The 22,315-nt window shown below is 44.1% G+C and overlaps 1 protein-coding gene across 1 annotated transcript in view; it reads right to left on the reverse strand.

Moving 5' to 3' along the window:
* Positions 1 to 22,315, reverse strand: part of LOC144508304 (collagen alpha-1(XIV) chain-like) — a 148,775-nt gene that overhangs the window by 26,069 nt on the left and 100,391 nt on the right. Inside the window, exons 26-33 of the mRNA XM_078236125.1 lie at positions 16,484 to 16,623; positions 15,779 to 15,902; positions 12,403 to 12,546; positions 10,717 to 10,881; positions 5,452 to 5,490; positions 4,846 to 4,984; positions 1,987 to 2,129; positions 1,585 to 1,694 (exon numbers count right to left, since the gene is read on the reverse strand). Of these exons, the coding sequence (XP_078092251.1) occupies positions 1,585 to 1,694; positions 1,987 to 2,129; positions 4,846 to 4,984; positions 5,452 to 5,490; positions 10,717 to 10,881; positions 12,403 to 12,546; positions 15,779 to 15,902; positions 16,484 to 16,623 (1,004 nt within the window). The remainder of the gene's footprint in view (positions 1 to 1,584; positions 1,695 to 1,986; positions 2,130 to 4,845; positions 4,985 to 5,451; positions 5,491 to 10,716; positions 10,882 to 12,402; positions 12,547 to 15,778; positions 15,903 to 16,483; positions 16,624 to 22,315) is intronic.

Consider the following 22,315-nt stretch of genomic DNA (forward strand, 5'->3'; position numbering starts at 1 on the left):
CTTGGTTTTCAGGTTTGCTGATGACACCACCATTGTGAGTCGGATCTCAAACAATGACGAGACACAGTACAGGAATGAGATAGAGAATCTGGTGAACTGGTGCCATGACAATAATCTCTCCCTGAATGTCAACAAAATGAAGAAGATAGTCATCGACTTCAGGAAGCATAGTGGAGGACATGCCCCTGTCTACATCAATGGGAACGAAGTAGAAATGACTGAGAACTTCAAATTCTTAGGTGTCCAGATCACCAACAACCTGTCCTGGTCCATCCATGCGGATACTATAGTTAAGAAAGCCCACCAAAGCCTCTAATTTCTCAGGGGACTAAGAAAATTTGCATGTCTGCTACAACTCTCATCAACATCTCAGGTGCACCATAGAAAGTATTCTTTCCAGTTGTATCACAGCTTGGTATGGCTCCTGTGCTGTCCAAGACCGCAAAAAACTACAAAGGGTTGTGAACGAAGCCCAGTCCATCACTCAAACCAGCCTCTCCTATCCATTGACACTGTCTACACTTCAGAAAAAGATACAAAAGTCTGAGGGTATGTACCAACCGACTCAAAAACAGCTTCTTTCCTGCTGCCATCAGACTTTTGAATGGACCTACCTCGCATTAAGTTGATCTTTCTCTACACCCTATGACTGTAACACTATATTCTGCACTCTCTCCTCTCCTTTTCTATGAACGGTATGCTTCGTCAGTATATAGTGTGCAAGAAACAATACTTTTCACTGCATACTAATACGTGTGACAATAATAAATCAAATCGAAGGTTCATTCTCTATGTGGCCACCCTGTTGACAGTAACTGCGGATGCAGGTACACTCCACAGCTCACGTTTGGTCCTGGTGGATTTGCTGGAGTTTTCCTGTGGGAGCTGGCAGGTGTCTCCTCACCGATTGGGAGTACAATTTGAGTTCCTCAATCAGGTTGACATCTTGTTTCATTGAAAGGTTGACAGTCTGCCACTATTTGTTTTCCCTGAACGCAGGCCTTCCTTTATGTGAATCTCATGCAGCATAGCCAAGATCTCTGGATTCTCAGGGTGGTATCTTTGCCAACTTTTTCTCATCTAGCAATGAGAGCAGTGGCTTATGGTCCATTTCAATGATGACCTTTAGGCCGATTATGTAGTTCAAAAAGTTCTTGCATGCTTATGAGACTGAGAGCTTCTCTTTCGATCATGGTGTATCTTATCCCTGTGACCAACAGTTCTCTGGATGCTTAATACATTGGCCGGTGACATCTGATCAGGTATTCCAGAAAAAAGATTGCTCTGAGGCTTGTGGATGAAGCTATTTTGATGGGTTAGCTTTCTCTTTCCAAACTGTCAAAGTAATGCTAAAATGTTAAATGTCTGTCCCATAACATCCCCAATATTTCTGTTTTGATTTCAAGTTTTAGTCCATTGAATTGCCAACTCAGCTACACGATGAAATAACTGCTTGGAAAGCATTGTGAAAATGTATATATAATCAAAACATCGACAAAGTACTGAGATAGATACATAAAAATCAGAAAACAAAAGTTACTGCACTATTGAGTTCCAATTAGGCTCTAAAAATAATAGATGTACCTTATGGAAACTTCCAAAGAAAATCTTTTTAACTTCAGGTTGGTTGAAAGTAACTCCCTGAAATTCATTCTTATTGTCAAGATTAAAGTAGTTCAGAGTTTGTTGGTTATCTGTAAGATGAATGGGACAATATCAATGAGAGTTTTGCTACTTTTAACATAAACTGACCCTTAATCGATATCCGCCAATATTTTTGAGAGGCTGATTTTACAAAATTGTACTCCCAGCTAGCAACTCTATCCATTGGGAAAGTCTATTGAAAATTTGGGAAATGCTACTCTTTTCTGTATTTTTCCAATCCATGTGTCGGAGAATCCCATTTATATCGTGGCTCTCTGCTGGAAGTACAATTGTTTTTTAAAAAAACACTTATTTGATCTAATTTGTGCTCAAAAGCCTTACAGTTAAGCACCACTCCAACAAGAGACTGGTAATCTTCATCCACAATCTGCCAAATTGCAAATGGTTCTTTAGGAGTATTGGGTAGGAGTCGGAAGAACAAAGTAATGGTGTAGTCTGGAGGTAGTCCTGTGGGGTGGATATTCCTGCATTTAAAAATAGATAAATTCAAAAGGAAAACTCATTCCTGAAATGTTATTTTTTACCAGTTGTATGTTAACTGATGAACGGAGGAAAGGGGTCAGGGAGTTGCCTGATTAAAGTTTGCCAAGTCAATTTCCCAACAATGCCTTGCTGAAAACCCACACTCAAGACTCTTGGATGAGATCCTCCAGCCTCCGAACTGCATCTTACTCCGTGGCATGCCTTTCGCTGGTAGCAGGACTCTCCGGTCTCACTGCCGTCAATGGGATTTCCTATTGAAGCCATCCCGCGTCACCAGGAAACCTGCAGGAGGGGATGCACTGCTGGTGGGACCAGAGAATCCCGCTGCCGTGAATGGTCGGAGAATTCCGGCCATTGTATCATGAAGTGACGCAGATGAGGTTTGCCGTTGCACACCACACTGAACTGGAATTCTACTGCCTCGCCTCAGAATCGGAGCGAGTGAGGGGCGGACAACGGAAATGTCCGTTGACTTCGGGCGGGAATTTCTGCTCTCGCTCGAGCGAGACCGCAAAGTCCCGCCCATAATTTCAATCAAAGGCGGAAATTACCAAAGGCCACACAGTTTCTCCCAATTCCAGCCAGGCAGAAAGTAAATGAAAGGAAACACATTTAAAGTTGAAAATTAATCTGAGACTGCATTGTGATTGTCACTGATATAATATTTTTACAGTGCTACAGTACCTTGCAAAGGAATTCTTTGAACATTTGACGGATTCTTTTCTCTATCTCCCTTTATTCCTGTTCAGTATGTTCTAAAATATTCATGGAAGATCCCATGCTTGGATTTGATTGTTGGGAATATTAGCACATTCAAGCTTCAAAGGCCGAGTCCTAGTTCGGCCAGCAATGAATTTTCAAAAGTCTGTGCATAATATGGATTCACAAAATTAATGACCACTTGTGTGAGGTCACTAAACTTCCTGGAGCACTGCACCCAGGTCCTCAGGATTTGACTCCTGGCATTGACAGCCACAGCTATCTAGTCCCACTGCCTTCACAAAGTTTGTCTGGTGGGCCTACAGACTCCTTGTGGATAGAACACGAGGTGGGGGGATGGGGGAGGGGAGGTGCGTAATTCTCCCATCCCACTCACCATGGGAATTGCAGCGGGCAGGGGGCAGATCATGAAAAGGTCCATTGACCACAGTCGGGATTCTCTGGTTTTGAGGCGAGCACGGCGGGAGAATCCTGCCCCACATCTCTCCTCCTCTTCACCTCCAGCCACTCAGTAGGCTGAACTTCAATCATTTATATTGGCAGGCAGCACGTGCAGCCTTCCTGCGAAGCAATGAGAGTGGAGTAATCTAGCCTTAGTATCCTGACATCTGTTAATTGATCCCATCCAATTCCTCCCCCCAATGCTTCTCAAAAAATTCTCATAAAGCTTTAAGAAAAGCAAACTTTTTCACACACTGCCTAGAATTCTTTACAAATAACAAAGCCAGTTTCCAGATTCTATCAATGTAAAGCATGATTAAATTTTTACATTGGTGCGTTGGACAAACACAATTCAGTCTGACAATAAGGATCTTCCAATCACAACAAACTCATCTAAAAGTCTCATTATAATTACTGACTGTAGTAGTAACCAGTGGCACTTACACATAGCATTACATTCTTTAACTCCAATTATTACAGCATCAAATATGTGCTTTTCCCACAACAATTTCGTGAACAACTGTATTTGACAAGGAGACAATGATTGCATACTCAAAATTAGTATTAAAAATGTGGTACATTTATCTATTGTTGGATTTAAGTGGACACTAGTTAACATTTACATTCATATAAACACTAGAGAGAAACCGCATACAAATTGAAATTGAAAAATAAAATGTAGAAATAATTGAAAGCTCTTTTCATCCATTAAGACATAAAAATCAAGGTCTAGGTTTTTGAGATGTCTTTACATTATGGAATTATCAGCTCACTAAATTTGATTTTGCTATTTTGAAATGCATATTTCTTTTAAAAGAAGTTCAAAATGCAATTTTAGGTCTTTCAAAAAATCAGTTAGTTAAAAAAAATAAAGGAATACTTTAAGAAAATATTCAATTGTTTGCCAACAAACTGTGATGGTGAACTGTTTGCATACACATTGCACATTATTAAATCTTTATATGGAAAATCATATAACTACTTACACAAGTAGTTTGCATTAAATGTTGACAGAAAAGGTTTTATAGAAAGAAAGAATTGTGAACAGGGAGAGTTCACTACATGTGGCTTTTATAACATAAAGAAAAATATCCTACTGTACCTTCTATGGTGCTGCTCATAGCTAGTCAGAAGATCATTTTAGTTGATAAGGAAAACTATGCCATACAAAACAATGTACTATTTTACTGTTAAACTATGTCAACTATATCAGATATAAGAATAAGTTAGATTCAACGGGTAACTGGTAATAATATTAGAAACCATAACTATGACTTTACTAGTGAGAAAATCAATTAAGAGCTTGCAGATATTGTGGCTTCAGCATTTTCTGTTCTGTGGAAAGTATATAAACTAAAGTTTATCAAAGGAGGAGAGTGCAAGGCCAATCAGCTGGGCATAAAGCATAGCTCAGCCAAGTGGTGGCAAAGGCATAAGTTAAAATTTCAATGGTAGGTGGGTGGTGAAGGGAAGAATTAAGAGGAGGGAGTGGGGTATTTGGGATGGGAGAACATGGAGTCAGAATTACATACATACCTCGTAGCCTGTGTAAGTTGAGCATTTTCAAAAATGTTATATGATGGTGAACTTGTAAAGGTGTCAAACTCTAAAGAAACTCCTTCAAGTTCTGAATATTCTCTGTCTACTAAGCCAAATGCCTCCATCATGTTAATTCCTATAAGAGATGCATCAAACTATAAATGTGATTTGTGTGTTGGCAACTCACAGAATTAGTTTTGGCATATAAAAATTTGAGAAACCATCAACATTTGAGTTCACATGCTGTCAATACTAGTTTATTTATTAATCACAAGTAAGGCTTACATTAACACTACAGTGAAGTTACTGTGAAATTCCCCTAGTCACCACACTACGGCAAGTGTTCGGGTCAATGCACCTAATTAACCCACACGTTTTTCAGACTGTGGGAGGAAACTGGAGCACCCAGAGGAAACCCATGCAGACATGGGGAGAACGTGCAAACTCCACACAGACAGTGACCCAAGCCAGGAATCGAACGTGGGTCCCTGGCACTGTGAGGCAACATGCTAACCACTGTGCCACCCATAGTTCCAGAATGTTAGAATATTCAATTTTTGTAACAGTGAGACAGCAGAATGAAAAACTACATTCACTTCATACCTGGTACAATGGTGCCTCTAATGTTTGTCAAGGGACAAGCTGAAAACAAGCAATAAGAGATCAATTAATCAAAATGACTAATCTTTGGAAGGAAAGATTTTGCAATTGTGTAACACATCCCTCAAAAATATCTGCAAATGCCTCACATACAGTTAAGCTCAGTGTAGGTCAACCCAACAATTTTACATGCATCAGTCAAATGAATGACCAGTTAATATGCTTTTGGAACAAAAACAGAAAATGCTGGAAAATCTCAGCAGGTCTGACAGCATCTGTGGAGAGAGAATACGTTTCGAGTCATGATGATCCTTTGTCATGTTGTTCAGTCATTCTTAACTGGTGGCACTTTTATGTTGATCATTTTGAAGAATCTTGGAGTTAAAGGTTTAGGATTTGTGGTATTATAAATTACAGTGCATAAATCAACTCTTCATTTGAGATAAACCATTATTTGGCCCCAAAGATTATGTTTTTGCATAAACTCAACGTTAAAGTCATCCTCCCTTTTCCACCACAACATGCTACACTCGCATTCGTAGTTTTCACATCAAAATGGATGTTTCACTTATGGCTAACTTTTAACTGGATACAAGGGATCAAGCAGGTCATACAGGCTGGAGATGCATGGAGTTTAAAACTGACCCATGCAGAGCAGACCCCGAGTGACGAATGACAAAGATGCTGACAACCCGCACCTGTACCTGTGGTTCACTTTCATACATACCATATGAGTCAATATTGTTTTTTGAGGGATGTTTTGACACATCAACGGTCATGTACGGAGTGATGACAGTAAAACTGTCAGCATTTGCCATTATTACCCCTTTGAAGATAACAGCAACTTCTAGAGTCCGCACATGCACAGTAAAATATGGAAATCCAGAAATTGCTGTCAGTGATTTTTGTAGAGGATATACTGTTGAAATCCCCTCAAATTAGAATCAATTATAAATTATTGAACTGGCAAAATTTTCTGCTGTGACACAATTAGAAAACACAAACAAAGCCCAGTCCATCATTCAAACCAGCCTCCCATCCATTGACATTATGGGCCCGATTTTACCATTGTGCCGGGCACGAAAACGTGGTAAAGTCGGGTGTGAGGCCATTAACGTGATCCATTGCATGCATTTAAATTGAATTAATGAACTGCCCACCCAACTTCATCAGCTTTTCCCCCTTTACCATTGAGTTCACGCGTTCAGATTCGGCACGAAACAGACCTGCTCGGCAAAGGTCTGTTTCGGGCACTCCAGCTGCTGAAGAGGTAAGTTCAGAGCTTCCAACGGCTCTCTGACTCAGATCGGTGGTGGGGGGGGGGGGGGGGGGTGGAGAGAGGTGGGTCAGATCATTCTCTGGTGATGGGGGGGGTGCGGGAGAAGGGAGGCCCGATCATTTTCTGGTGGGGGTGGGGGGAGCCGGGTCAGATGTATCTCTGGTGGATGGGGGTGCGGGAGGCCCGATCATTGTCTGGTGGGGGGGGGGGGGGGGGGGGGAGGGGAGGAGGGCAAATTGTTGTCTGGTTGGGGGGAGGGAGGGGGGAGGCCAGATTGTTGTCTGATTGGTGGGAGGTGGAGGGGGGGGGGGAGGGAAGAGGGTAGATTGTTGTCTGGTGTGGGGTGGGGTGGGGCCCAATCATTAGAAATCATAGAAATCATAGAAACCCTACAGTGCAGAAGGAGGCCATTCGGCCCATCGGGTCTGCACCGACCACAATCCCACCCAGGCCCCACCCCCACATATTTACCCGCTAATCCCTCTAACCTACGCATCCCAGGACTCTAAGGGGCAATTTTTTTAACCTGGCCAATCATTCTCTGGTGCAGGGGGAAGGAGGAGGAGGCGGGTCAGATATATCTCTGGTCGGGGGGTGGGGAGGGAGGCCCAATCATTGCCTGGTGAGCGGGGGAGTTGGGGGTTGCGGGGGGGAGGCCCGATCATTCTCTGGGGGTGGGGGGGGAGGGTTAATTCTATCCCATCACATTTCTAATTCTGATCATTCCTGTTATGAATGCTACTTAGATTATATTTTACTTGCCATGAATATTGTATTTTTCCCCCTACACCAGGAAATTCAGAAAAAGTGGAAATTATCTTATTACCATTTTCCAAATTATCTTCTAAACTTGGAAATGCAGCTCTTAGAATTTGCTGCAAGTTGGCTGTTGCTAAACACAATTGCAAAGGTTGTTGAATCTAGCAACGGTTATTTGTACACGCACCTATATGTTTCATTACACAACTTCAATTAAGGCCTGGATATGTACCTTGGTGGATTTTGCAAGTACAGGCAGCAGAGAGAAGGGATTCCACAGCTATAATAGTGCACGTGCATGTAATTAGTGGAACTGTCAAAGTCCTCGGCTGTGAGTATGTGAAATATATTGGGAGGGAGGCCAGATGGATCTCTGGTGCGGGGGGCAGGGGACTCCGCTGCCACTCTGCGGGCGATCGGTGGAGGTGAAAGGAGCTAGAGAGTCGCGATCAGTCTGGGGTGTAGGGGGGCGGGGTGGATAAGGGGGAAAGTTATGTTGTGGGGTGGGGGTGATGTCTGTGGAGACCTTCACTCCCGGGCCACTTTATCCGCTTTTTGGGGCCCGGGAGCGATGTGACAGCGGCGCGATTTTCAAATTTTATTTCTAACTGCGCATGTGCAGTTCAGAGCTCCGATCGTTTTGGGTGCACTAAGCCCCGCCCACAGCGCAATTCAGACCCGCGATTTCTTTTTCAGGCTAAGTGCGTATGGAGGCACCAGAAAACAGATTTCCAAGTCGGATCTGAATTGCACCCAGATTCAGCACTTAGAATGAAAATGGTAGAATCAGGCCCTGTGGGCCAGATTTTACCAAGAGGGCACGAAAACGTGGAAAAGTCGGGCCTGAGGCCATTAACGCGATCCGCACCCGCGCAGATGCCTATTTTACCAAGGCCTGAAAATGGCCGCCATCCAATTTGCACCCGGAATTGGCACAACGGCGATTTAAATGCATTTGCAGGCATTTACATTGAATTGATGAACTGTCCACCCAACTTTACCAGCATTTCCCCCTTTACCATTGCGTTCACATGTCCATATTTGGCGCAAAACAGACATGCTCGGCAAAGGTCTGTTTCGGGCACTCCAGCTTCTGAAGAGGTAAGTTCAGAGCATCCAACGGCTCTCTGATGCAGATCAGTGGTGGGAGGAGGGGGAGGAGGGAGGAGGGTCAGATGTATCTCTAGTGGATGGGGGAGGGAGGAGGGAGGCCCGATCGTTGTCTGGTTGTGGGGGGGTGGGGGGGGGGGAGGAGGGAGGCCTGATCATTGTCTGGTGGGGGCGGGGGGAAGGAGACCAGATTGTTGTCTGGTGGTGGGGAGGGAGGGGGGAGCAGGGGGGTCCTCTGCCACTCTGCGGGGGGGGGAAAGGGGCAGGGGGTCATGATCAGTCTGGGTAGCGGGGGGCATGGTGGGTGGATAAGTGGGAAAGTTATGTTGTGGGGTGGGGGTGATGTCTGTGGGGACCATCGTTCCCGGGCCGCTTTATCCGCTTTTTGCGGCCCGGGAGCGATGTGACAGCGGTGCGATTTTCAAATTTTTTTTCCTCATTGCGCATGCGCAGCTCAGAGGTCTGGTCTTTTTGGGCGCACAAGCCCCGCCCACAGCGCCATCAGACGCGTGATTTTTTTTTCAGGCTAAGTGCGTATGGGGGCACCTGAAAGCAGATTTCCAAGTCGGATCTGAATTGCGCCCAAATTCAGCACTAAGAATGAAAATGATAATATCGGGTCCTATCTATACTTCCCGCTACCTCGGAAAAGTAGCCAGCATAATCAAGGATCCCACGCATCCTGGATATACTCTCTTACACCTTCCTCCATCGAGAAAAAGATACAAAAGTCTGATGACATGTACCAACCAACTCAAGAACAGCTTCTACCCTGCTGCCATTTGAATGGACCTACCTCACATTAAGTTGATCTTTCTCTACACCCTAGCTATGACTGTAACACTACATTCTGCACTCTCGCCTTTCCTTCTCTATGTACAGTATGTTTTGTCTTTGTATAGCGTGCAAGAAACAATACTTTTCACTGTATACCAATACATGTGACAATAATCAAATTAATCTCACTGTAAAAATTCTTTAAAAGGTTACAGCATGTTGAAGAGTAACTGGGTTTTAACAGTGTACTAAGTTCATAATTGCCACTAAACAGCCTACACAGGCCCTGAAAAACTACGTTTGTGTTAGTTCAATATCAGATTTCTTCGTTATGATAAAAAAACACAGGTTCAGATAATAAATAACTTCAAGTTTTCATGCGATATTTTAGCCTTTACCTGAATCACATGTGCATATCCCAAACAGTTTTCCCCTCTATATAAAGTTTAACTTTAGAAGTAAACAGATTTAGTGGGTTTTACTTCCCGGTTTGCTGTCAGCGAGAATACTTCAATGTGATTGGCTGTTTACCCTGTTTGATGATATCATCAGAATAAGCAGCCCTGAATGCCTGGAGATCCCTTTGACTTAGCATTGGATTCAGATAGATATTGGGAAAGTAGAAATCCACACCAGAGAGATCTCTAAGCTCATCGGGGCAGCTTTCTTTGAGGTCAACGGTAAGCAATGTTGTTTAGCCATGAACTGTGAATTCCAAAAGAGAAAATGTTGGAAAATCTCAGCAGATCTGGCAGCATCTGTGAGGAGAGAAAAGGGCTGACATTTCGAGTCCAGATGACCCTTTGTCAAAGCTTTGACAAAAGGTCATCTGGACTTGAAACATGAGCTCTTTTCTCTCCTCATAGATGCTGCCAGACCTGCTGAGATTTTCCAGCATTTGCTCTTTTGGTTTCAGATTCCGGCATCCGCAGTAATTTGCTTTTAACTGTGAAGCCCAACCAATTGTAAATGATTTAACACTCTCAGTGCAGACCTTCATTCAATGGGAGCTCACGTTCCAAATTCCAGTATAGACCTCAGTGTGTTTAACTTGCAGCCCACTGTTTTTGAATGGATGGAAGAATATATAGGCTACAAAGTAGCACTCTGACCTCCTAAATTGGGAAGCTTTATACCAGGAGCACTAAGTTGCAATATTCACACCTGAAAGAATAATCAGCAGTTAATCTGAATATGTTAATTAAAGCTGTAGTTAGCCTTTGGTGGTTAGGATAATCAATATCACATCATCACAGTATTTACTGCTGAAGCTCAGTTTCATTAAGGTTTTGTGTTTTCTGTACAGACAGCAAATACGCATTCTGGGAAAGTAAAACACTTACTTGTAGAGACAGTCTGACAAATGGATGAAATGAATTTGTTTCCAATAGTGCTTAAATCATTGAAATCAGTTACATGTAAAACAGTTCTGCTGCTGGGTGTGCCTGCAATTTCCTCAATTCTTTCCTCATCAGCATCATCAACACCAAGAATGAAGATAAAGAAGCCTGTGCAAAAACAATCGAAATAACTTTACAATGATAAAACTTCTTGGCAGACAGATATTATCTGGCTTCCACTGTGATGCTGCCTACATTATCCTTATACAGAAAAAAAGATGGCACCGGAGCGAGGCGACTTCTTGCGAACTGTCCCCAGCATACCCTCTCATTCCATCTTTTACTCCCGTTCTGCGCCTTTAAAACCGAACTCTAACCCTTCTAAACTTTCTAATAATGTTCCTTTGAAGCCTCTTCTGATCTTTCTCTTCACCCTACCTGTAACGCTCAGGCAAGACTGGAAATTCCCGCCCGAGGTCAACAGAGATTTCCGTTGTCGGATCCTCGCCCCCGCCGATTCCATGGCGGGGTGAGGTGGTACAGTTCTGGCCTATATTCTGCACCCTATCCTTTTCCTTCTCCCCTATATACTTTATGAGTGGTATGCTTTGTCTGTATAGCACTCAAGAAACAATACTTTTCACTGTATCCCAGTACCGTGACAATAATAAATCAAATCAAATTTAGCAAATTAGTTGTAAATGCTGTTAATACTTTTTACACTAAGTCTTGATATTCCTTATATGTAAATTTTGTATCTAATTTCATAACTATCACACTCCAGATGTCACACTTTTTAATGTAAGAAAAGTAATTTTAGTGAAGAAGATGAAGGAAGCCAGTCATTAATCTGGAGGCCAAAATGTACAGGCTGACAACAGCTGTTCTTTGTAGGACGTCTGCGGTCTACAATATCAGTGACTACTTGCATTTGTTTACGGAGAACATTTTCCCACTTAACAGTGGCCTTAAAGAGGCAGGCCAGGTCAGCAGCTAAATATCAAAACCGTGTGTCAGATTCTAGACTACTCATACACAATGTCACAGGGCAGCCACCAGTACGCTATAGGGTGAATCTTCCCGTTCCACCTGCCACGGGAACCATAGTGGGTGAGGGGCGGACCATGGAAAGGGAAAGGGTGGGATTTTCCGGTTTCGGGGTGAGCGTGGAGCAAAGATTCCCGCCCTATGGGTTCATATTGCCTCAGGTAAGGGTAAATAATAATTCTTCAATAAAATGTCAACCACAAGAAGGCATTTTTAAAGTGGCAGGCAAAGTGGTGTTGTTGCTAATGTTTGAGTTAATGGGACAAATTTTACCATCCCGCTCGCCACGGGAATCGGAGCGGGTGAGGGACGGACCATGGAAAAGTTCACTGACCTCAGGCGGGATATTCCAGTTTCGGGGCAAGTGAGGCCGGAAAATCCTGCCCATTATGAAAGAAATGCAATATAATTTTGCAGTAATGGCGTCATTCCAGTGTGCCCTTCACTTTCTTCTGCCTTGCATGAATACACTAATGTGAAATTACTACTGACCCTGTGACTGTTATTTTCTTTTACAAATATACGCCTGTAACAACTGCTTCAGCCCTTAGTTTATCATGCAGTTCTGAAAATAATTTAAGTTTTAACAATAATTTACTTAGCAACAGTTCATCCCAGTGAGGTAGTTGTCGAGAGAATCACCTTTCAGTGCCAATTGCTGCACAGTTGGGCGGATTTTGCCAAGCACAGTCCCACGAGAGATAACGACCAAAATTTTGTGAACACCTCTCCTTCGCATTGTTTCTTCTTTGGAAAACAGATTATTAGATATTATGCTATCCTTGGCTGTAAAACAAAATTGAACAACTTGTGATCAAAAAGTCCCATATTAACAATCATTTAACAAGCATAGTTTTCTAGTAATGGGCTGTTTAAGTTTGGGGTGCTAATCAATGGGAAGTGTGGTGGAGATTCATTACCCCGGTCTCTGCCCAATTTGTCCTTGGGCAATTTCCTGTGGGTGTAAAATGCCAGCACAGGGAGTGCCCATCTCAACAGTATTTCAGTTCACTGTTAATTTGTAGCTGGGAACATTCTACACATCATTTCCTGGTGTTCTGTCATGCAAAATGTCTAATATAAAGGCCAAGTGTCATGGTGGTGTCACTTGATTAGTAATCCAGAGGTGAGGCTAATGTTCCTATGGCAACTGGTGGAGTTTAAATTTGAACAATATTGAAAGAATTATTTAAAAAATTTGGAGTTGAAAGTTAGTCTCAGTAATGGTGACCATGAAGCTATCATCTTATAAACTAATGCCCATTGGGAAAGGAAATTTACCATCCTTACCCAGTTTGAGTTGGGACGTCTTTTTGAAGTTGTACAAGACATTAGTAAGGCCACACTTGGAATATTGTGGACAGTTCTGGTCAGCCTATTATAGAAAGGATATTATTAAACTAAAAAGAGTGCAGAAAAGATTTACTAGAATGCTCCTAGGACTTGATGGTTTGAGTTATAAAGACAGGCAGGATGGACTGGGTGTTTTTTTCTGGAGCTCAGGAGGCTTAGGGGTGATCTTATAGAGGTCTATAAAATAATGAGGGGCTTAGATAAGATAGATAGTCAACATCTTTTCTCAAAGTAAGGGGAATCTAAAACTAGACGGCATAGGTTTAAGGTGAGAGGGGAGAAATATAAAAGGATCCAGAGAGGCAATGTTTTCACTCAGAGGGTGGTGAGTGTCTGGAACGAGCTGCCAGAGGCAGTAATAGAGGTGGGTACAATTTGGTCTTTTAAAAAGCATTTAGACAGTTAGATGGGTATAAAGGGATATGGGCCAAATGAGGACAATTGGGACTAGCTTAGTGGTAAAAACTGGATGGCACAGACAAGTTGGGCTGAAGGGCCTGTTTCCATGCTGTAAACCTCTCTGATTCTATGACTATGACTCTATGACCTACATGTGACTCCAGACCCATAGCAAAGTGGTTGATTCATAACAGCTTTCAGCAATGGTTTAACAATCCACTCAGTTGGATTAGGCATGGGAAACAAATGCCATTAACACCCACAAAAGAATTTTTAAAAATAACTTCCAGGGTTGTAAAGTATATGAAAAGTAGGATTATTTATCAACATGTCTCTTATTGAACAATCCTAATTTTGGCAGTTTCTTCAGAGTCTCATATTTATAAAGAAAGCTGGGACAATGGAGGGAATCTTGTGAATCTCCCGGGAACAGGAATCGAGACAAGCGAAATGTCAGCTTCCTGACGGAAGATGAAAGCCGGGTAATAAGTTGGTGGCAAATTCTGCTCAACGTATCCAATGGTACCACTGTGGTATCAGCATGTCAAACCCATTAAAATATGTTATCACTCCCACCCTTTTCTCCATCTTAATGGCCACCATCCTTCACCTTGCCAGGAACAAGCTTCCCAGTGGAGTGGACATCGTCTACAGGATGGACGGAAAACATTTCAACCTCAACGGGCCTGATTTTACCATTGCGTCGTGCCCGTTTTCGGGCGTGAAAACGTGGTAAAGTCGGGTGCGAGGCCATTAACGCGATCTGCGCCCACATCCGCGCAGGTGTCCACTTTACCGAGGCCCAGGAATGGCCGATTCGCGCCCGAAATGGGCGCAACAGCGATTTAAATGCATTTGCATGCATTTCAATTGAATTAATGAACTGCCCGCCCAACTTTATCAGCATTTCCCCCTTTACCGCCGCGTTCGCCAATCCGGAATCGCGCCGAAATGGACCTGCTAAATAAAAGTCTGTTTCGGGCACTCCAGCTGCTGAAGAGGTAAGTTCAGACTTTCCAACGGCTCTCTGACTCAGATCGGTCGTGGGGGGGGGAGGGGGAGGCAGGTCAGATCATTCTCTGGTGAGGGGTGGGGAGGAGGGAGTACCAATCGTTGTCTGGTGGGGAGGAGAGGAGGCGGGTCAGATCATTCTCTGGTTGGGGGACAGGGATGAGGAGGCAGGGCAGCTGTAACTCTGGGGGGTGGCGGGGGGGGGGGGGTAGTGAGGCCAGATCTGGGGAGAGGTTCGATCGCTCACTGGTGGGGGGGGAGGGTGGTCCGCTGCCACTCTGCGGGCGATCGGTGGGGGGGGGGGGAAGGGGGCAGGGAGTCGCAATGGGTATGGGTAGTGGGGGGGGTGGATAAGGGGGGCAGTGATGTCTGTGGGGGCCATCGCTCCTGCTTTTCGCTCCCGAGCCGCTTTCTGCAGTCCGGGAGCGATCTGACACGGGCGCGTTTTTCAAATTTTTTTCTAACTGCGCATGCGCAGTTCAGAGCTCCGATCATTTTGGGCGTGATAAGTCCCACCCACAGTGCGATTCGGACCCGCGATTTTTTTTTCAGGCTGAGTGCATATTTCTGCCTGAAAGCAGATTTCCAAGTCAGATCTGAATTGCGCCCAGATTCAGCACTTAGAATGAAAATGGTAAAATCAGGCCCAACATGTTGAAATCCAAGAAGAAAACAACACTGACATCACTCATGGGACTTCAGTTTGCGGATGACATCGCCATCCCTGCTCTTCCACAGGAGAATCTCCAAGCCATGCTTGACTCCTTTGCAGAAGCATATTCAATCAGTCTCAGCCTCAACTCAAGAAGACTCAAGTCATTTACCAACCGAGGGCAAGATCCCTCCATGAAGAACAATTGTGAAACCCTCCCAAACGCGGAACATTTCCTCTACCTGGGGAGCCTTCCCTCATCTAAGGCTGACATCGATTATAGAGGTTGTTGGACCATCAAAGTTAGCCCAGATTCAATAACTTTCAGGATGTCAATTGAGTTTTGAAAGGGACAAATTTTAAGGCTATGCGGAAAGAGCATGGTAGTGACTGGGTTGTGTCTTCACAGAGCCATCATGGGCATAATGGGCCAAATGGTATCCTTTGCTATATTCTTCTATGATTCAAAGATTCTGAACATGAAATAAAAGTACTTACTTGCAAAGAAAATTTTAGAAATGCATGTTTTAATGTAAAACAGTAATTTAGACAATTATAAGTCATGGGCTTGTCTGCATTTTAACCTGTCTGCTGTATCGATACCTGTATTAGAGTCTGCTCCTCTGTAAGGGATGTCATAGATTGCACCGAGTAACCTTTCTTTCATTTCAAAGGAGCCAAACTGAATTTCATTCCTCATGTGACCACTAAACTGATTCACCGATACCTGTGAAAAATAAATCAGCGTATTTGAAAATAAAAACTCAAATGATCATTTTCAGTACAGAACAAAATGGCAATGTGATTTCGAGAAACAATCATTACTGTAAATAAGCCATTTGTTTTATTTAAGAAAGAAAAGTACTGTTTCCTAATTAGCCATAAAACGAGTTTTTATGTAAGACCTTTACACAGAAACGGTGATGATGACTTTTAACAAGCTTGCGAGCCAGATTGATGGACGGCATGGTGACGCAGTGGTTAGCACTGCTGCCTCACAGCACCAGGGACCAGGTTCAATTCTGGCACTGTCCGTGTTGAGTTTGCACATTCTCCCTATATCTGCGTGGGTTTCCTCCGGGTGCTCCGGTTTCCTCCCACAGTCCAAAGATATGCAGGGTAGGTTGATTGGCCATGCAAAATTAACCCTAGTGTTAGGGGATTAGCAGGGTAAATATGTGGAATAGGGCCTGGGTGGGATTGTGGTCGGTGCAGACTCGATGGGCCGAATGGTCTTCTTCTGCACTGTAGGGATTCTATGAACAAGAAAAAACGGAAGAAATCAGAAAATTTTGGACCCAGAATTACCTGTATTCCTTCAGGACCAATTTTGTTAAAAACGTTAACGCTATCATACAGAAAGGCAATGAGCTTCTTGAAGTTCATTTCTCCTACAAACCTGGAGCCATCGATTATGAACTTTAAGTCTGCTGTGATATCATGGCAAGCTAATGAAGAAAAGAAAAATGATTATTTTCTATCACCCATGATTTAAAAAAATTGCAAAGCAACTTAGAAAATATTGTTGCCTTGGATTACAAAGAAGATTTTAGTGATATCTTAAATCATGTTGTGACCAATTAACAGAAACACTGGTTACAATTCTTCTTCAAATGGCACATTTAAATTTCACTAGAAATACCAGATAGAATTTTCTTTAAATATTGTTAAGATGTCACTGTAGCTGTAATCTTGCAGCCACAAGACTCAATTAGTGTCTTTAAATCACTGTCAATTTTACTGAATTATGTGATTAGAAGGCAGCATGGTAGAAGGACGACACAAAGGTTGGTGGATTTGCGGATAGCGATGAGAAACATCAGAGGATACAGCAGGATATAGATGGGTTGAAGACTTGGATGGAGAAATTGCAGATGGAGTTTAATCCGGACAAATGTGAGGTAATGCATTTTGGAGGGTCTAATACAGATAGGAAATATACAGTAAATGGCAGAACCCTTAAGAGTATTGATAGGCAGAGGGATACGGGTGTACAGGTGCACAGGTCACTGAAAGTGGCAATGCAGATGGAGAAGGTAGTCAAGGAGGCATACGGCATGCTTGCCTCCATCGGCCGGGGCATTGAGTTTAAAAATTGGCAAGTCATGTTGCAGCTTTATAGAACCTTAGTTAGGCCGCACTTGGAATATAGTGTTCAATTCTGGTCGCCACACTATCAGAAGGATGTGGAGGCTTTGGAGAGGGTACAGAAAAGATTTACCAGGCTGTTGCCTGGTATGGACGGCATTAGCTATGAAGAGAGGTTGGAGAAACTTGGTTTGTTCTCACTGGAATGACGGAGGTTGAGGGGCGACCTGATAGAAGTCTACAAGATTATGAGAGGCATGGACAGAGTGGATAGTCAGAAGCTTTTTCCCAGGGTGGAAGAGTCAATTACTAGGGGGCACAGATTTAAGGTGCGAGGGGCAAGGTTTAAAAGGAGATGTATGAGACAGATTTTTTACACAGAGGGTGGTGGGTGCCTGGAACTCGCTGCCGGGGGAGGTAGTGGAAGCGGATACGGTAGTGGCTTTTAAGGGGCGTCTTGGCAACTACATGAATAGGATGGGAATAGAGGGATATGGTCCCTGGAAGGGTAGGGAGCTTTAGTTAAGTCGGGCAGCATGGTCGGTGCAGGCTTGGAGGGCCGAAGGGCCTATTCTTGTGCTGTAATTTTCTTTGTTCTTTGTTGGCACAGTGGTTAGCACTGCTGCCTCACAACGCCTGGGACCCAGGTATAATTCCACCCTCGGGTGACTGTTTGGAGTTTGCACATTCTCCCGTATTTGCGTGGGTTTCCTCCTGGTGCTCCATTTCCTCCCACAATTCAAAGATGTGTGGGTTAGGTTGATTGGCCATGTTAAATTGCCCCTTAGTGTCAGGGGGACTGGCAGGGTAAATACATGGTGTTACGGGGATAGGGCTTGGGTGGGATTGTTGTCGGTGTGTGCTTGATGGGCCGAATGGCCTCCTTCTGCACTGTAGGGAATCTATGATTCTATTCTTCTATGAATAATCCTACTCATTTGGCAGGAACAGAGTGGGCTGGAGATGGGAAATTGTTATCAAATGATTCCAACAGAGTTCCTGATGAGTTTGTGCCTATTCCCATTTTAACACCACAAATTCCAGTGAAGGCGAAGCCAAGACTCCCCTGACAACAGCTAGGAGCCACATCAATATATAAATTTCAAGGTCCAAGAACATCATTCTGATCCTGACATGATTTTACTGCTAAATGGGGCCATGATCATGGGCAGAGGATGTCCAAGTAAGCTTGATTTTTAATTTTTGAGAGATTTCTTCAAAAGAAATGCTTGCCTGGATGTGAGCTGGGAGAAAACAAAGTGCATTCCTGCACTGCATCCCTTTTACCTATTTCATCTCTCTGTTGCCCTCAGTCTCTGAATCTGCCTCCCACAAAAAGGAAGAATGATTGATTTTCTATCGCACACGATTAAACAAAACTGCAAGCCACTTATAAAACCAAAAGCTGAAAACCTGTTAACCTAGGACAGGAAGGTTAATGCAAAAAAAGAATGGATTGCTGATTTGGATCAGGAAGATTTTAATGACGTCTTATTTCATTTTGTGGCCAATTAACAGAACCATAGAAGATAATGAAAACCACTACTGGCAACATAATGACCCACAGTTGAAACCACTTCACTGGTATGTTGTCCGGGGAGATCTAGCAAGCAAATATCAGAGGCTTGAGGCCCAGTGTCAGGTGTATGTCAGGCCTGCCTATTTCAGCCCTGGAATTAGCAGCAAAAACCAATTTCCAGGCTGTGGTTTATGTCTAATCTGTCCCATTACTCATTAACTAAACGCCTTTATCAAATCAGTTTAAAGTTTTAAAAAATTATTAGTGTCACATTACATTTCAGTGTGAATGAAGTTACTGTGAAAATCCCCTAGTCGCCACACTCCAGCGCCTGTTCGGGGACACTGAGGGAGAATTTAGCATGTCCAATGCACCTAACCAGCACGTCTTTTCGACTGTGGGAGGAAACTGTAGAACCAGGAGGAAACCCACACCGACACAGGAAGAATGTTCAGACTCCACACAGACAGTGACCCAAGCCAGGAATCAAACCCGGGTCCCTGGCGCTGTGAGGCAGCAGTGCTAACCACTGTGCCACCGTGCCGCCCATCACCCTGCAATCTCCTCTCTTCCAATAAAAACAGCCTCAATTCTTCAAATTCAGTCCCTGCATCAGGAGTGGAATTTTCCAGTCGCTCCTGCTGGCAGGATCTTCCAGTCCTGACAAAGTAAATGGACTTCTGATCGGCTCGTCACATCTTCCATCTCTGTCCCCACTATGGACAATTCTGCCCAGATATCCACTCCAGCAGTAAATTTCCAGCAAATAAACCATCCTTTCTACATTAGTGAATTATCGTAATAGAAATGACAGGAGGTAGTCTGACACCATTTTTACATGAAAAAACTACTTTGGGAAATTTTCACACTGCTGGTTTCATATAAACAGTTACATCCTGTTTAAATCAACTTTTTGCAAAACAAATGTCTTACAATTGGCCAGTTGCCCATCTGATTTCATTCCTCTTCTGTCCCCCCTTACCAAACATTAGCAACACAAAGCAAAGCAAAACCCGTGGATTACAAACTTACAGAAGCAGAAGTCAGAAACAGGAGCCCAGATACAGGGAGGCAGACTGTCGCGATTTAAACTGACAGGAAGGATAAGAAAGAAGCATCTTACTTAAACAGTGAGAGATTGCAGTGAGCTCTAAGATGCAGAAGGATCTGGGTGTCCTAGTGCATGAGTCGAAAAAGGTTATTATGTGGGTACAGCAAGTAATTAGGAAAACGAGTAAAGTATTATCGTTTATTGCGAAATACGAATGTATTACAAGTTTATTGCAGAATACGAAAGTAGAAAAGGTTATGCTCCAGCTATACAGGACATTGGTGAGGCCACATCTGGAGTAGGTTTAGCTCAGTTGACTGGACAGCTGGTTAGTAATGCAGACTGATACCAGCAGCACGGGTTTGATTCCTATACTGGCTGAAGTTATTCATGAAAGCTGCCTTCTCAATTTTGTCCCTTGCCTGAGGTGTGGTGATCCTCAGGTTAAATCACCACCAGTCAGCTCTCCCCCTCAAAAGGGGGGAGGGGCAGCCTATGGTCATCTGGGACTACGGTGACTTTTTAAAAAAAACTGACAGTGGGGAAACCATGGAAAGACATCAGAAACAAGTAATATAAAAGGAAATGGAGAATGAGGTAAGGGAATGAAAAGGATAGTTAGAAGGCAGAATTTTACAGCTCCCAGTGGTAGGTTTGCATGTGGAGGAGCTCATAAAATTCCCCTCAATCCTTGCACCTACCGGCAACCTGTCTGCAATTTATACACAGAGTGGGTGAGGCTGAGAGTGGCCCAGCCTCCCTCACCCCAAGTGAAGCCCTACGGCTGTATCACACCCTGCCTGAATGGGTGGCAGGAGGACTTCAGGGACAGTGGGGAGGGCCTGCGGGCTACCCTACATAGACCTTGTCTCAATGGAGTGGGTGCACCTTCCTCAAAGGCCCCCCTTTTCCACATTGGGTAGCCCCACCAAGGTCTACCGCCTACAGCTGCTCCCATCCCCCCCCCCTCACCCCCTACTTGGGTTTCAAATCACCCTGCTGTGAGATCACCACCCACCCCCTCCACCAGCAATTCACCTGGGGCAGTATTTTACCTGCCCCTGTTGGGTGTGTTTTGGGTGGAAGGGCACATAAAATAGGGTGCCACCCCATTAACTAACCCCCGGGCTCAGCCCCCATCATGTGAGGGTGGGGGCAAAACTAGCAGCTCGTCTGCCATATTTAAATAAATGATCAAGGATCAATTAGGCTGGTTATCAATAATGAGCCGATAATACACTACCCATACCATAAAATGTTTTGCATAGACAAAGGGGCAGGAGTGGGCAGGCCGATTTTTTAATAAGTTCATCAAAGGACGTGAAGGAAGGGGGTTCTCTCTTGACGGTCATGGGGTGACCCTCCCATGAGTGAATCGTCTTCCCTCCGACTTGCCTGCAGTACTAAACCCACCTGCTCCCCCGAACCCTGACCTATCCAAATCGTCTCTGGTCTAGATCCCGGACTTAGCTGCTTCGGGAATCCAAGGACCCCTCTTCCTTCTTCTCCTGCAGTCCTGACCATTTCCACTGACTTGCTCTTGGTGCTGCCAGGACTGGTGAAGATGCTGGCGAATCCAATTGTGGGATTTCTTGCCAAGGAAGAGGTGCAAGTCCCACTTAGCCCTTATTCCGCAGCCCCCCAATCGGTGTGGAGCATGTCAGCTCCACTCTGACTTTACTGCTCGGATGTTGGGCCGTCTCATTCCACCCCCTCCCCACAACTCACAATTCCCACCACTCCCACACCCCAATATTACTCAGTCCTTGATCGCGGTTTCTGGTACTGTTTGAAGTCCCATTCTTGGCCACCAGTGGCACTGCTGGGACTACAGAGCTGCCAGCCAAGGAAATTGGCCAACAAATTCTCTGAGGCGGGACTTCCACCTACGTGACGGACAGATGCTCCATCTCCAGCCAATTAACACTCCCTGGATTGCTCCTAGCATTTCTGGAAAGTGTGAAAATAGATAAGTCCCCTGGGCCGGATGGGATTTATCCTAGGATTCTCTGGGAGGCTAGGGAGGAGATTGCAGAGCCTTTGGCTTGGATCCTTATGTCGTCATTGTCTACAGGAATAGTGCCAGAAGACTGGAGGATAGCAAATGTTGTCCCCTTGTTCAAGAAGGGGAGTAGAGACAACCCTGGCAATTATAGACCAGTGAGCCTTATTTCTGTTGTGGACAAAGTTTTGGAAAGGATTATAAAAGATAGGATTTATAATCATCTAGAAAGGAATAATTTGATTAGGGATAGTCAACACAGTTTTGTGAAGGGTAGGTCGTGCCACACAAACCTTATTGAGTTCTTTGAGAAGGTGACCAAAGAGGTGGATGAGGGTAAAGCAGTTGATGTAGTGTATATGGATTTCAGTAAAGCGTTTGATAAGGTTCCCCATGGTAAGCTATTGCAGAAAATACGGACGCATGGGATTGAGGGTGATTTAGCGGTTTGGATCAGGAACTGGCTAGCTGTAAGAAGAC

This window comes from Mustelus asterias, chromosome 20 (assembly GCF_964213995.1).
Source record: "Mustelus asterias chromosome 20, sMusAst1.hap1.1, whole genome shotgun sequence".
Classification (NCBI taxonomy): domain Eukaryota; kingdom Metazoa; phylum Chordata; class Chondrichthyes; order Carcharhiniformes; family Triakidae; genus Mustelus; species Mustelus asterias.